This window comes from Pelodiscus sinensis, chromosome 32 (assembly GCF_049634645.1).
Source record: "Pelodiscus sinensis isolate JC-2024 chromosome 32, ASM4963464v1, whole genome shotgun sequence".
NCBI classification, from domain to species: Eukaryota; Metazoa; Chordata; order Testudines; family Trionychidae; genus Pelodiscus; species Pelodiscus sinensis.
Window position 1 is genome coordinate 2,866,442 of NC_134742.1, and position 12,657 is coordinate 2,879,098.

The 12,657-nt window shown below is 51.2% G+C and overlaps 1 protein-coding gene across 1 annotated transcript; it reads left to right on the forward strand.

The window, feature by feature from the left end:
- The first annotated feature begins 23 nt into the window (after positions 1 to 23).
- LOC106731302 (uncharacterized) lies at positions 24 to 12,390 on the forward strand. Its single transcript, XM_075913588.1, is given in 6 exon segments — positions 24 to 1,353; positions 4,580 to 4,649; positions 9,148 to 9,274; positions 10,329 to 10,478; positions 10,795 to 12,149; positions 12,152 to 12,390. Coding segments are annotated over 6 exon segments (1,794 nt in total). The 5' UTR covers positions 24 to 1,348; the 3' UTR covers positions 12,239 to 12,390.
- Positions 12,391 to 12,657: the final 267 nt, after the last annotated feature.

The following is a 12,657-nucleotide window of genomic DNA, read 5'->3' on the forward strand; positions in this document are numbered from 1 at the left end:
AATCCCCTCTCCCCAGTGAATTACCTGTGTAAGCTCCCTTTTAGCCTTAATAGGGAGAATTTATACACTGGTTGCCCTCCAGCTAACAATTATTTTCTATAAAACCCAGTGTAAATAGAAGCAATTTTATTAAGTACACGCAGTAGGATTTAAGAGGCAGTAAGTGAGCACTGGCAGAGCAAAGTAGATTAGAAATCAAAAGAAACAAAAGTGCTTAGCTAATTCTACACTGAAAGCTCAGAACAAACTTTTTCAAACTCACCCTAAACAAAATACTCTTTTCCAGCTGCCCCTCCAAACCAGGGCTATCTCCCCACTCTGGGGTCTTTGGCTCCTTCCTTCGGGTGCAGCCCAGCCAAAAGACCAAGGCCCTTGCTATCCTGTATTTTTTTTCAAGAATTGAGGCCACTCCCTACCAACCACTGCTCAGACTTAAGGACAAAAGAGATTCTTTAACAGTTGCTCATCAAGACAGCGAGAGTAACACCCTCAATGACTCTCATTTACACATTTAAAACTCACAAAGTATTCCCCGCTCCATGTGCCTAATTTTACACATAAAATACAAACTAAACACAACCAGCAGATCATGGCATGAAGATTGATAGGTTACTTGAGCAAATTATTTCATAGGACTTTTGAGTTATGTATATTCATGTCCATAAATCCATTTCATAAAGCATAAGGGAGGGAGTCCATCACACCAGGATCACCTAATTCCAGGCAGGGCTGGCCTTAGCCATTTTGGCACCCCGGGCGTGTGGTGCCACCCCTGGGCGCAAGGCACATGTGTGGGCCTGCCCCCACCCCCAGGGTACGTGAGCCCGCCCCTAGCGTGCATGGCGCATGCGCAGCCCGGCCTTGGCTGCTGGCGCACAGCCTGGGACCCGTCCCTGGGGCACACGGCACATGCGCTGCCCAGCCCAGCCTGGTCACCGCTGCTGATGCATGCTGGGCATGCAGGGCCCCACGGCCATCACGGGGAAGGCGCTGCTGGGCCGGTGCTGCGGGAGCCGGGCACGTGGTGCCTCATGGCAACTATAAGGGACGCCGCATGCCCCTTACAGCTGCCGTCAAGACGCCCCCCAGCGGTTGGTGCCCCGGGCAGCTGGGGAACATGGGCATCAATCCCACTGCCTCTCACATGCAAAGCAAACGCTCTGCTACTTGAGTTAATTCTCCTGCCTGTACCAAGCTGTCCTGACCCACCCATCTCATTCCAGGGGCAACAGCTCAGGTGCGGGTTGTGTCCCACAGCTCTGGCTTGGGTTTCCATGGGGCTCAGGGAAGAATCCGACAGCCTTGTGCTCTGGCCTAAAATGGCCCAACTGTTCTCAGTCCCTGCAGCATGAGGTGAGAACCTTTCCCTGGATGTGCCTGCAGTTTGGTTCCCTGTTGAGTTGAATGGGTCCCTGGGTGGGGGCAAGACAACACCCATGGAAAAGCAGGGTGGGTGTGAGCTTTGCTGGGTGGGTTTTGTCTCCTTCTAAGGCAGGAAAACTAGAGATGCTCTTGCAGCGTTTGCGCTGATTGTCTAGTGAGCGAAAACATGTTCTTGGTGCCCTTTGATTGCCTGTTCTGCAAAAGGCAAATGGCTGAGGGGCTGTCTGCTGAGAAAAGCCCCCAAAAGGCGCAGGCTGGGTTCTGTAGTGCAGTGGGTGTCACATTTACCTCACATGCAACAGGTCCTTGGCTAAAAGCCAGGCAGGCAAAGTGGAGACTATAACATGTAGAGGCGGGGATTAGCCTGACTGGGGAGATAAGGAACAGACCAGCACTTGGGGGCTTGGCTGGCAGCTGCTTAGCACATCTGGACACAGAAGAATCCCATGCCTTGGTTCTGCCAGCCTATGAAAAACAGCTGGGCATTCAGTGCACCTGGACTGCTGCGTGCCAGCTCGTTTGCCAAGAGAAAGTTACCTTGCCTGGGGTTTGACAGGCTTGGGAGGGGGAGAGAGAGAAGTGCAGTAAACAGTGATAACCTGGAATAAAGCAAAATGCAGGACTATGTAGCATTTTAAAGACTAACAAGATGGTTTATTAGATGATGAGCTTTCGTGGGCCAGACCCACTTCCTCAGATCAAAAAGTGGAAGAAAATAGTCACAACCATATATACCAAAGGATACAATTAAAAAAATGAACACATATGAAAAGGACAAATCACATTTCAGAACAGGAGGGGGATGCGGGGGAGGGGGGGAAGGAAGGAAGGAAGTTAAGTGTCTGTGAATTAATGATATTAGAGGTGGGGAGAGTTAGATGTCTGTGAGCTAATGGTATTAGAGGTGATAATTGGGGAAGCTATCTTGGTAATGGGTAAGATAGTTTGAGTCTTTGTTAACACAAAGTTAGCCTTTGTTAACAAAGACTCAAACTATCTTACCCATTACCAAGATAGCTTCCCCAATTATCACCTCTAATACCATTAGCTCACAGACATCTAACTCTCCCCACCTCTAATATCATTAATTCACAGACACTTAACTTCCTTCCTTTCCCCTCCCCCCCGCATCCCCCTCCTGTTCTGAAATGTGATTTGTCCTTTTCATATGTGTTCATTTTTTTAATTGTATCCTTTGGTATATACGGTTGTGACTATTTTCTTCCACTATTTGATCTGAGGAAGTGGGTCTGGCCCACGAAAGCTCATCATCTAATAAACCATCTTGTTAGTCTTTAAAGTGCTACATAGTCCTGCATTTTGCTTTAGCTACCCCAGACTAACATGGCTACATTTCTATTACTATAACCTGGAATGTGAGGCTCTTAGTCTCTGGCTGGGTTTGGGCTTGAGCCTCAGGTGGGGTCCCTGCCTGCTTTAGTCTTGTCTCTTTCTGAGGACACAGAATTGGCAGAGCAGCCTGGTTGGGAGGCAGCTAAAGCCAAGAGCCCGGTTCCATCATGTTAGCCTCCTGTCAGTGTTTTTCCTGCCAGGGCCTCTTGGCCCCTGTGGGGCATGAATGAGGGGCACCACAGGGCCAAGCTGGCAGCAGGCTCTGGGTTGGAAGTGGAGCAGGGAAGTAACCAGGCACATCTGCAGGTAGGTGCAGGTTGGGACTGAGGGGCACCGTTGGGCTGGGAGGGATCCAGGAAAGTAGTAGGGGGATGTAGCTCAAGAGTGAGGGGTGGCACAGGGCTGGGACAGCAGGGGTCCCTGAGTCAGGAGTGAGGGGCACCCTACTGTACCTGGGTATGTCCTGGGCTGTGTAAAGCTTTGTGTGAGTGCATTCCGCCAGTATGGGAGCAGCCCAGCCCCATGGTGCTAGGAAAGAATTCCCACCTGCAGAGGGTGCTGCCTGGCGGAGCTGCAGGGCTGGCTGGGGAGGTGCAGAGAGGGCTGCAATGTGGTAAATGGAAGCAGAGGAGGCTTGTTCTTCTGGAGTTTCCCTGGTGCGGTGCTTGTGGTGCCGCTGACTGGCTCTGAAGCAGGGTTGGAGTTTGTGTCAGTGCGTGTGGCTGGGCTCAGGCTGTGACATGGAGCAAAAGGTGGGGGTGGGGGGGTCGCTTTCTGTCACAGCAAGCACTGCCTGAGCACAGGGCTGTTGTGCATGTGTGTGTGATACAGACTCACAAGAGTGGCCTTAGGCTCAATTTCCTTCCTGTCGCTTTCTGTTCCTGTCCCCTCTGGGCAATAGAAAATGGACCAGCCTCCTCCCTTGCCCAGCAAGCCCAGTGTGGGCAGGAAACACTGACTGTCACCCACCTGCTGGCCTCCTGGTTAGGGCCAGGAGCTGCTATTGCTGAGCTCGGGTCTGATGCTCCATCAGAGAGTGAAACTTCTCAGCAAAGCTTTGTCCTGTGTCTCTCCCCTGCCAGGCAACAGGAATTCTGGGGGCTTTCTCCACCCCTGCTCTTTCTTCCTGATGCTGGGAAGGGCCTTGGGCAGCCTGTGCAAACTAGCCCTTCCCAGGGCCTCCCAGCAGAAGGTGGCATGTGCCTGCTGGCAAACTTCTATTCCAATGGGTCTGCCCAAATCATTGAGGGTATCTCTACACTGAGGCACTGCTTTGGGATACAGCCAGGTTAACTGCAAATGTGGGGGTGCTGCAGCCACTCCTCCTGTTCCTGCATCTACGCCTCCTTGCCCTGCTCCTGCCCCCAAATCTATCAGCGCAGCCTCCCTGTAAGGCAACACCTCCCCCGGCGTAGGGCACCATACATCTGAATGACCAAGCCCTGCTCCCACAATCCACTGGGCATGGAGATAGAAGCCAGAGACACTGGGGGAGAAAACTTAGGTTTTACAAGAGCAGGTAACTATCCCCCCCACCTCAGAGCCAGGATAACACCCCAGGGTGCAGGTTCTCAACTGCTTAGCAAGACCTACAGAACTACATTCCTTGTTCATAGCTGCAAATATACCCTTCCTGCACTAGTATTTTTACATACTGGGATGCTCCCCTGTAGAGCCTTCCTCAGTTTGCTGAATTTCCTGCTGCTGCATGTTACATTAAGAGTTAATCTCTCTCCGCTCAAGTCTTCCCACATTCCTAGGCTGCTCCTCACCCTTCCCCACCCCCACTTTCTTCCCCTCTCTCTTTGTTGTCCTCACTTTGATACATTGTTGGAAGTTGCAGTTTTCACAGAAACCTCCAAAAGCTAAGACAGTTGAAAACAGAAGGAAACAAGGAACAAAGAGAAAACAAGGTAACAACTCTTCTTTAAATAAATCTAGTAACTTAATAACAATCATTTGAACCCTCAGGATTGCAACAGCTGGAGTTACAAGCAACAGAAAAACCTGCATTGCTTCTAACCCTAAGCACTAATTTACTAGTATTTGAAACTGGGGCTTTTCATAGTACCAGACAGCAGAGCTTTAAAACCGAGTTTATATGAAGAAATGGAAATGCCAAACATTATTAAATTAATGCAAGAAATTTGGCAAGCATCAATATGATTTTTTATCAGTTTTTATTAAATGTTTAAATAAAGAATTAACATTTAAACGTTTAACCCTTTTTATTTGTTTATTTTTGTTTTTCTTATTTGGAATAGTCATAAATAGAATTCTGGCCCCATGTGTTTTTAATTGTAATATGTCCTAGAGTTTCTATGTTATGTGTCATGCGACTGTTTTTTATTATTTTTATTTTGTTGCAACAAACGTCACCGTTCTATGGTTTCTTTAAAAAATATATGGCACCACGTTATTTTAACAGCATGGTTAGGCTATAATCATAATGTTATCAATACAATTTTTTAAAAAAAGTTTTAGGTGATCACTGTTATAAATATTGTACATATATTTCTGTCTCAACAAATAATGTTGCAAACAAAAACCAATCTTTTTGGTTAGTTCTAGTTTTGTTGTTTGTTTCCATTTTTTTAATTCAAAGACCTCACCATTAAGGTAAAAGGAATATGAACATAATGTCAATTGCTTGTAAATCGCTGACTTGTAGCTACACCAGAGCACTGCTAATCAGTTGCCCTCAAGTGACTGAGTTTCTCTGCAGGGATTCTGAGCCTTGGCCAAGCTGATTTCTTGCCTCGATGGAGTTTCTGGGGGAGGGCCTTTTGGCCCCCTGACTGGAAGGCTCCACTTTTCTCAGGTTGGCAGGAGCTTGACCCTCTGGGAAATGCCCTGCAATGGCAGCCAGGCTTGCTTTGTGCCTTGGCTAGAGCTTTTGGGGCTCCCTGACCTGGTTTCAGGCGGGAGGAAGGTCTCTGACGCTGCAGCTGCCATTTCCCACTGAGAGTGGCGTGTGGCAGCTTCCCACGGGTCTGGCTGTGTCTGCCCCTCATGCAGGTGTCACTTCCCTGCCCTGCCTCCATGCATAGGCAGACAGGCTCAGGGGAGGCATAAGCCTGGCCAGTGGTTTGTACATGTAAGGGGACTGTTACCCCTTACTAAAATTCTGTGGGAGTTTTTTGGTTTGCCAGGAAAGTTCCCCACAATAGCGCGATCATTCCCCCGCTTACATACAGACCGGCTCAGTGCCACGGTTGTTGATCCATCCTGGAACATACTTGGTGTGGTGCCCCAGTGGGGTGCGGGGTGTGTGTGTGTCTGTAAACCATCGTCCAGCCCTCTTCAATCACCAGTCCCTGGGCAATTGACCCCTCTGCCCCCCGGCACCTTTCAGCTGGCCTGGGGGTGGCGGTGCGATACAGAACAACACCAGCTAGCCACCTCCAGCCAGCCCCAGATACAACGCGGGCGTTAGGACCCGGGGGGCGCCGGGCGGAGCAGCCCCGCTCCTGCAGTCGGCGTAGGCAGGGACTTGCAGGGGCCAGGGCGCCCCTCGCTCCTTGCAGCCTCGGACCCCTCCCTCCCCCAGGCAGCTACCAGCAACCTGTGTGAGCGACCTGTCCTGGGCAGAGGGAAGCTGCTGCAGCCGCAGGGCTTGCAGGGGGCAGGGAAGCGGGAGCAGAGAGGCAGGGGGAGGAGCCATGGGGCTGTGGGGTGCTGGAGGGGGGAACACACAGGAATCGGGGCTGGTGAGAGAGACACTGGTAGCTCTCCCAGGCTGTGGGGTCAAGAGGGGGAGGGGCTGCTCCCCTCAGCAGTGGGGAAGGGGGGATCTGTTTCCCTAAAACTGCTCGCACAAGCATTGTGGGGAGGGATGCTCAGGGAAGTTCCCTCTAAGGCAGGGGTGGGGAACACTGACTTGCCTGCAGCCGACCCCCCCCCCCAAGGCTAAGGGGTCCTCCCCACACATTGGGGAGCCCACGCTGGCACACTAGCCCCCTGCCATCCACCCTGAGGGCTGGAGCACACAAAATCTACTAGCCTGGGCTCCCCAAGGCTCTGGTGTGCGAGGGGATTGTGAGGAGTGCCTTTTTCCCAGGCGGGAGCGTCTCGCTTGTGTGTGGCCCCCCACTGATTTATCTGTGGGTCATCGCCCCCCACCCAAAAAAGGTTCCCCACTTCTGTTCTAAGGGCTCAGCATTTACATGTCAACTATCCCTGGGCAGCCCCTCCTCCACCCTTACCCACCCTTCTCCACTACATGGCTCCCAAAGTTCAGGTCTGCATTTTAAGCAATCTGTGCATTTGTGGGACCTGAGTCGACAGGCCTGGGTGGTTGCTTCTGATTTCTGCCCAGGATTCCATGTCAGACCATAGTCACTGCAAAGCACAGCCATGAAACTGGGACTCCCCAGTTAGTTCAGATTCACTGAGTGAGTAAAGAGGGAAAATGATGGTTCAAGTCTTGTTCAGACTCAGTTAAAAATCCTGATTCTCTGGGTCTGGTTCAGCTCTGGTGAGTCCAGCTGGTGAATGGAATCTGCATCTGCTGAGCTGTCCCTGGGGGCTGTGGGGCAGTCCAGGGGCTCAGGAATGTGGGGAGGTCATGGCACAGACAGAGGAGGCTGGTGTCTGTCTCTGCTTAGGACACAGAGCCCTACAGCTGGTTGAGTTTCAGATTGATGCTGCTACCTCCGACATCATGATCTGGGGACCCAGGCTGAGCAGTGGGTCTATAGCAGGGAGGGATGTTCACTGCAGCCCCTCTGTGCCCACCCTGGGTGGGGATGTTCCCCGGTGCCTGTGACTTGCCCCTTGGGGCAGCCCCAGGCTGTGCTGGCATAGCTCCAGGTGACGGGGAGAGAACTGGGGGACAAAGCTTGGGAGGGGCAGGAACATGATTCAACCTGAAACCAGTCTCTTTCAACCTGAGTTTGTGCTGGTGGGGAGGGGGGGCCCTGTGTGCCTGTGGGTCCCAGAGCTGCTGCCTTCAGTGACACAGCCAGACTCCCGCTGGAGAGCAAATGCCCATGGGCACAGGGCAGGCACCAGTGCTCCCAGCAGAGGGGAGAGGGCAGGAGGCAGGAAGGGGGATGGTGAGACCAGCAGGGGCAGCAGGAGCAGGACATAGAGAGATTCCCAGCCTCCAAACCTGCCCAGACCCATTCACTGCCTCACTCGGGCAGATTGACTGTCCTGGCAGCAAGGGGCAAGGAGAGAAAAGCCAGTTCCTGCCCCTCCCAGCCCCCATGTGATGAGGGAGGGGGATGCTGCCCTCAGGGACAGTGTTGGGGAATCCCCCAGAGTGGCAGATTTGGAACGTCTGTGTCAGAGACTCTGTCCTGGGGAGGGTGTAAAAGTGCCTCGTGGGCTCAGCCCTGGGGGAGGGGCCAGGCCTGTGTTGTAACCACACAACTGAGTGTTTCCCATTGTGGTGGAACCTAGAGCATCTGTCTGCAGGGAGAGAGCCTGGGGGAGGTGGGATGTGAAATGGACCAAACCCCCTTTGGAAACCGTCACCCCTCTCACCCTGACAGGCTGAAGAATCACGTCCCCACTTTGCTCCAGATTGTCCCATCCTTCAGGTGACAGGGCAAGGAAATGGCTGTGGTGGAGTCTGCTCGGGTAAGGGATTTTGTGGGGAGCTGCAGGGGGGTTATTGTAGAGGGTGAGGGCAGGAAATACACAGAGGCTACGTCTACACTGGCATGATTTTCCGGAAATGCTTTTAATGGAAAAGTTTTCCGTTAAAAGCATTTTTGGAAAAGCACGTCTAGATTGGCAGGATGCTTTTCTGCAAAAGCGTCCGTGGCCAATCTAGACCCGGTTTTCCGCAAAAAAGCCCCGATCGCCATTTTCGCAGCATAGTATTTCCAGAAAAGCACTGATGATTTTACATGAGATCGTCAGTGCTTTTCCAGTAATTCAAGTGGCCAGTGTAGACAGCTGGCAAATTTTTCCGCAAAATCATATGATTTTGTGGAAAAACTTGCCAGTCTAGACACAGCCAGAGTGAGGCAGGGAAGGGGCAGGGTAGGATAAACCTGCTTGGAGTTGCTCAGTCTAGGGCCTGATTATCTGAACAGGCCCATTGGGAGGGAGAGGGGTGAATGTTCTCCCTTTTCTGAAAGAGGAAACACCCCGTGGACAGAGCTGAGAAAACTGAGCAGAGTCTCCATTGGTCCATCAATGGCTATTAGCCAGGATGGGCCGGTAGGGTGTCCTGAGCCTCTGTTTGCCAGAAACTAGGAATAGGCGACAGGGGATGGATCACTTGGTGATTCCCTGTTTTGTTCTTTCTCTCTGGGACACCTGCATTGGCCACTGTGTGCAGACAGGACACTGGGCTAGATGGGCCTTTGGTCTGACCCAGCCTGGCTCATCCTATTGTTGATGAGTGAAGTTGTGGCTGGGGTGGCAGGCGTTGAGTGGGGGTCCCTGTTGTTTCAGATGCCGGTGACCTTCGAGGAGGTGGCTGTGTATTTTACCACGGGGCAGGGGGCGCTGCTGGACCCCGCTCAGAGAGCCCTCTACAGGGACGTCATGCAGGAGAACTACGAGACTGTGGCCTCGCTGGGTAAGGATTCCTGTCCCCACAGCTAGCAAAGCCCCGGGGCTGACATTTCTGCATGTGATCAGTTCGATTAGAGGGGAGTGGGGCCCACAGCCCCTTTGTGGGAGACACTTTCATCACCGTGATCCCTTCTGGGGAACAGGGGAGTCAGACACCTAAGGGGCATGCTAATTCATCCCCATCCCTCCAGCTTTCAGGGGGCCAGAACCAGGGCACTGTCCTGCCTACATTATTTCTCCTACACACACTGTTCACCTGCCTTCTTGGGACTGACTCCATCCGTGGGGAGAGCTCTAGATTCCTCAGGCTTGGAATTAGGCAGGTGTTTACCCCCAGAGCTGTGTGTGCCCCCAGAGCTGTGTGTGTGTCAGCAATCCCCAGAGCCTGCAGATCATTAAAACTCCTGGTGCAGACGTAACACCCTCTGTCACTGAGGGGTGGGGAGTCACCAGGCCCTGCACCCCCCATCCACAGCCAGACGTGACACTCAGCTGGCAGGTAGAACAGACTTGTTAGCACAGGAACCAGGAGCACTCAATACAATCCATCTTGGGGAGAAAGGGGCCCAGAGCCAAGGGCCCTGCCCTCTGAGCCAGCAAGACTCACTTCCACCCCCCACAGCTCATCTCTAGCTGCAGCGAGCCCCGTGTCCAACCTATGTCCAACTTCCCAGGCAGAAGGTGTCATCTGGTCACACACCCGTCTCAGGCTCAGATTGCCATGAACCTGGGCCATTGTGAATGTGCTGGCCTGGGCATCCTCCCTTAGTGAGTCACCCCCAAATTCCTGTCACCATCTAGATAGTGCTGCAGTGCCCAGGGAAAATGAGGTTACTACAGGACAGTAGAAATCATCATAACAAAGCAAGCAGAGTGAATAAAATCCCAACTTAAACACATTTCCTACACCATTCTGCCCCAGAAATCTGTTGCTCTCAAAATGTCTGAGTTACCACAATCCTATACAGGATTAGATTGAGCTCAGGGCGTGTTTCTTGTGACACATACTCTGCCCAAAGTCCATGTGCCTTCACTTTGCCTGATTTCATCCCTTGCAGGATTCCCTATTCCCAAACCTGACCTGATTGTCTGGCTGGAACGAGGGGAAGAGCCGTGGGTCCCAGATCTCCAGCCCTCCAAAGAAATGGAAACCCTGAGAGGCACCCACATAGGTGAGGAGTCAAGGAAACGAAAACAGAATATTTGCGGTGAGTGCAGGAAAAAGCGGAGACTCCCTAAAATGAGCAGTGAGAGCTCTAAATTTCACCCCGTGTCTCCAAGGTAGGGCTGCAGGTGTCATCCTGGCAAATACCTGTCACAACTCCCCAGCCATCCTGTTGCTGTCAGGAGTTTCTTCCCTATGTTTCTATCCCTGGGAGTGTTTGGGGGGGATGTGGAGGCACAATCTAATGTCTCAGTTTCCCGAACAATTATTGTGTTGTGCTTTCTGTCTTTGCCATTACCCTGTTGGCCGTTTCTCTCCAGCACAGACAGTGACTCCTGCCTGGATTCTCTCTTTCCCAGCAGGTGCTAGGACAGTGAGGGAGAGCAAGGAGGAGAATCGACAGGAGGAAGGGCCTGGATCCGTAGTATCACAGGGAACATTTGTGGAAGGAGCTGAAGGGGATTTTTCCCAGTGTGTGGAACAGGGGAAATTCTGGGGGAATGGACACAGGGCAGAGAGGCAGCTGGAGAGCAATGCAAGCAGTAAAGTGGAAGAATCCATTGAATGTGGCGGAGGATCCAAGGATCCCAAGGAAACTCCAGCCCAGCAGACAAATTGCAATGGAAAAAAACCCTGTGAATGCTCAGACTGTGGGAAAAGATGGAGTGAGAAGTCAGGCCTTATTCTGCCCCAGAGAGGACACACAGGAGAGAGACTCTGCAAATGCCTTGAGTGTGGGAAAGGTTTCACTCAGCGATCAGCTCTTACTAGACACGAGAGAACCCACGTGGGAGAGAGACCATATAAATGCCTTGATTGTGGAAAAGGTTTCATTATACAATCAGCTCTTACTCTCCATACGTTTACCCACATAGGAGAGAAACCATATAAATGCCATGAATGTGGGAAGAGTTTCGCTCAGCGATCAGACCTGACTGTCCATGGGAGGACCCACACAGGAGAGAGACCATACCAATGCCATGAGTGTGGGAAATGTTTCACTCAGCAATCAGCCCTCATCAGACATATGAGAACCCACACAGGAGAGAAACTATACAAGTGCTTTGACTGCGGGGAAAGTGTCATTGGTTGCTCACACCATATTATCCATCAGAGAATGCACACAAACAAGAGCCCATATAAATGCCATGAGTGTGGGAAAGATTTCATTATGCTATCAGCTCTTACTGTCCATAAGAGAACCCACACAGGAGAGAGACCCTATAAATGCCATGAGTGTGGGAAAGGTTTCATTAATCAGTCAGCCCTTACTGTCCATAAGAGGACCCACACGGGAGAGAGACCATATACATGCCATGAGTGTGGGAAAGGTTTCACTCAGCGATCAGACCTTACTGTCCATGAGAGAACCCACACAGGAGAGAAACCATATAAATGCCATGAGTGTGGGAAAGGTTTCACTCAGCGATCAGCCCTCATTAGACATGAGAGAACCCACACAGGAGAGAGACCATATCAGTGCCATGAGTGTGGAAAAGTTTTCAGGGAGCAATCAGCCCTCATTGGACATGAGCGAACCCACACAGGAGAGAAACCGTATAAGTGCTTTGACTGTGGGGAAAGCTTCAGTCAGAGTTCACACCTTATTATCCATCAAAGATTGCACACAGGAAAGAGACCATACACATGTCTTGACTGTGGAAAAAGCTTCAGGCAAACCTCAAATCTTATGAGACATCAGAGAGTACATGCAAGGAAGAGAGACCCTGTAAATGCCATGAGTGTGGGAAAGGTTTCACTCAGCGATCAGCCCTCACTACCCATGAGAGAACCCACAAATGAGAGAGACCATATAACTGCCTTGACTGTAGGAAAAGCGTTGGGTACAACTCACACCTCACTAGACATCAGAGATTCCACACAGGTCATGCATCAGCCCATCCCCCAGGAGGAAACCTCTCAGATTTCATTTGTTAGTGCAGTGGTTCTTAACATGGGGGTAATTATCCCTCAAGGCACAGTTTGGAATATTTCAGATGATAATACCTTTAAAATACAATAGTAGTTCAATTTTTTTCAACATCATGCATGAGATAACAAAATACAATGAAAATGATTAATCGGAATTTTCTTTTTGTCTATTGCCATTTTAAAAAGGAGGAGGGGTAATTTTGGCTTATTGGTTAAGCTTAAGGGGTAACAGTGCCAAAGAGGTGAAGAACCACTGCGTTAATGTGTAAAGCACCAGTCCGTGGAACAGT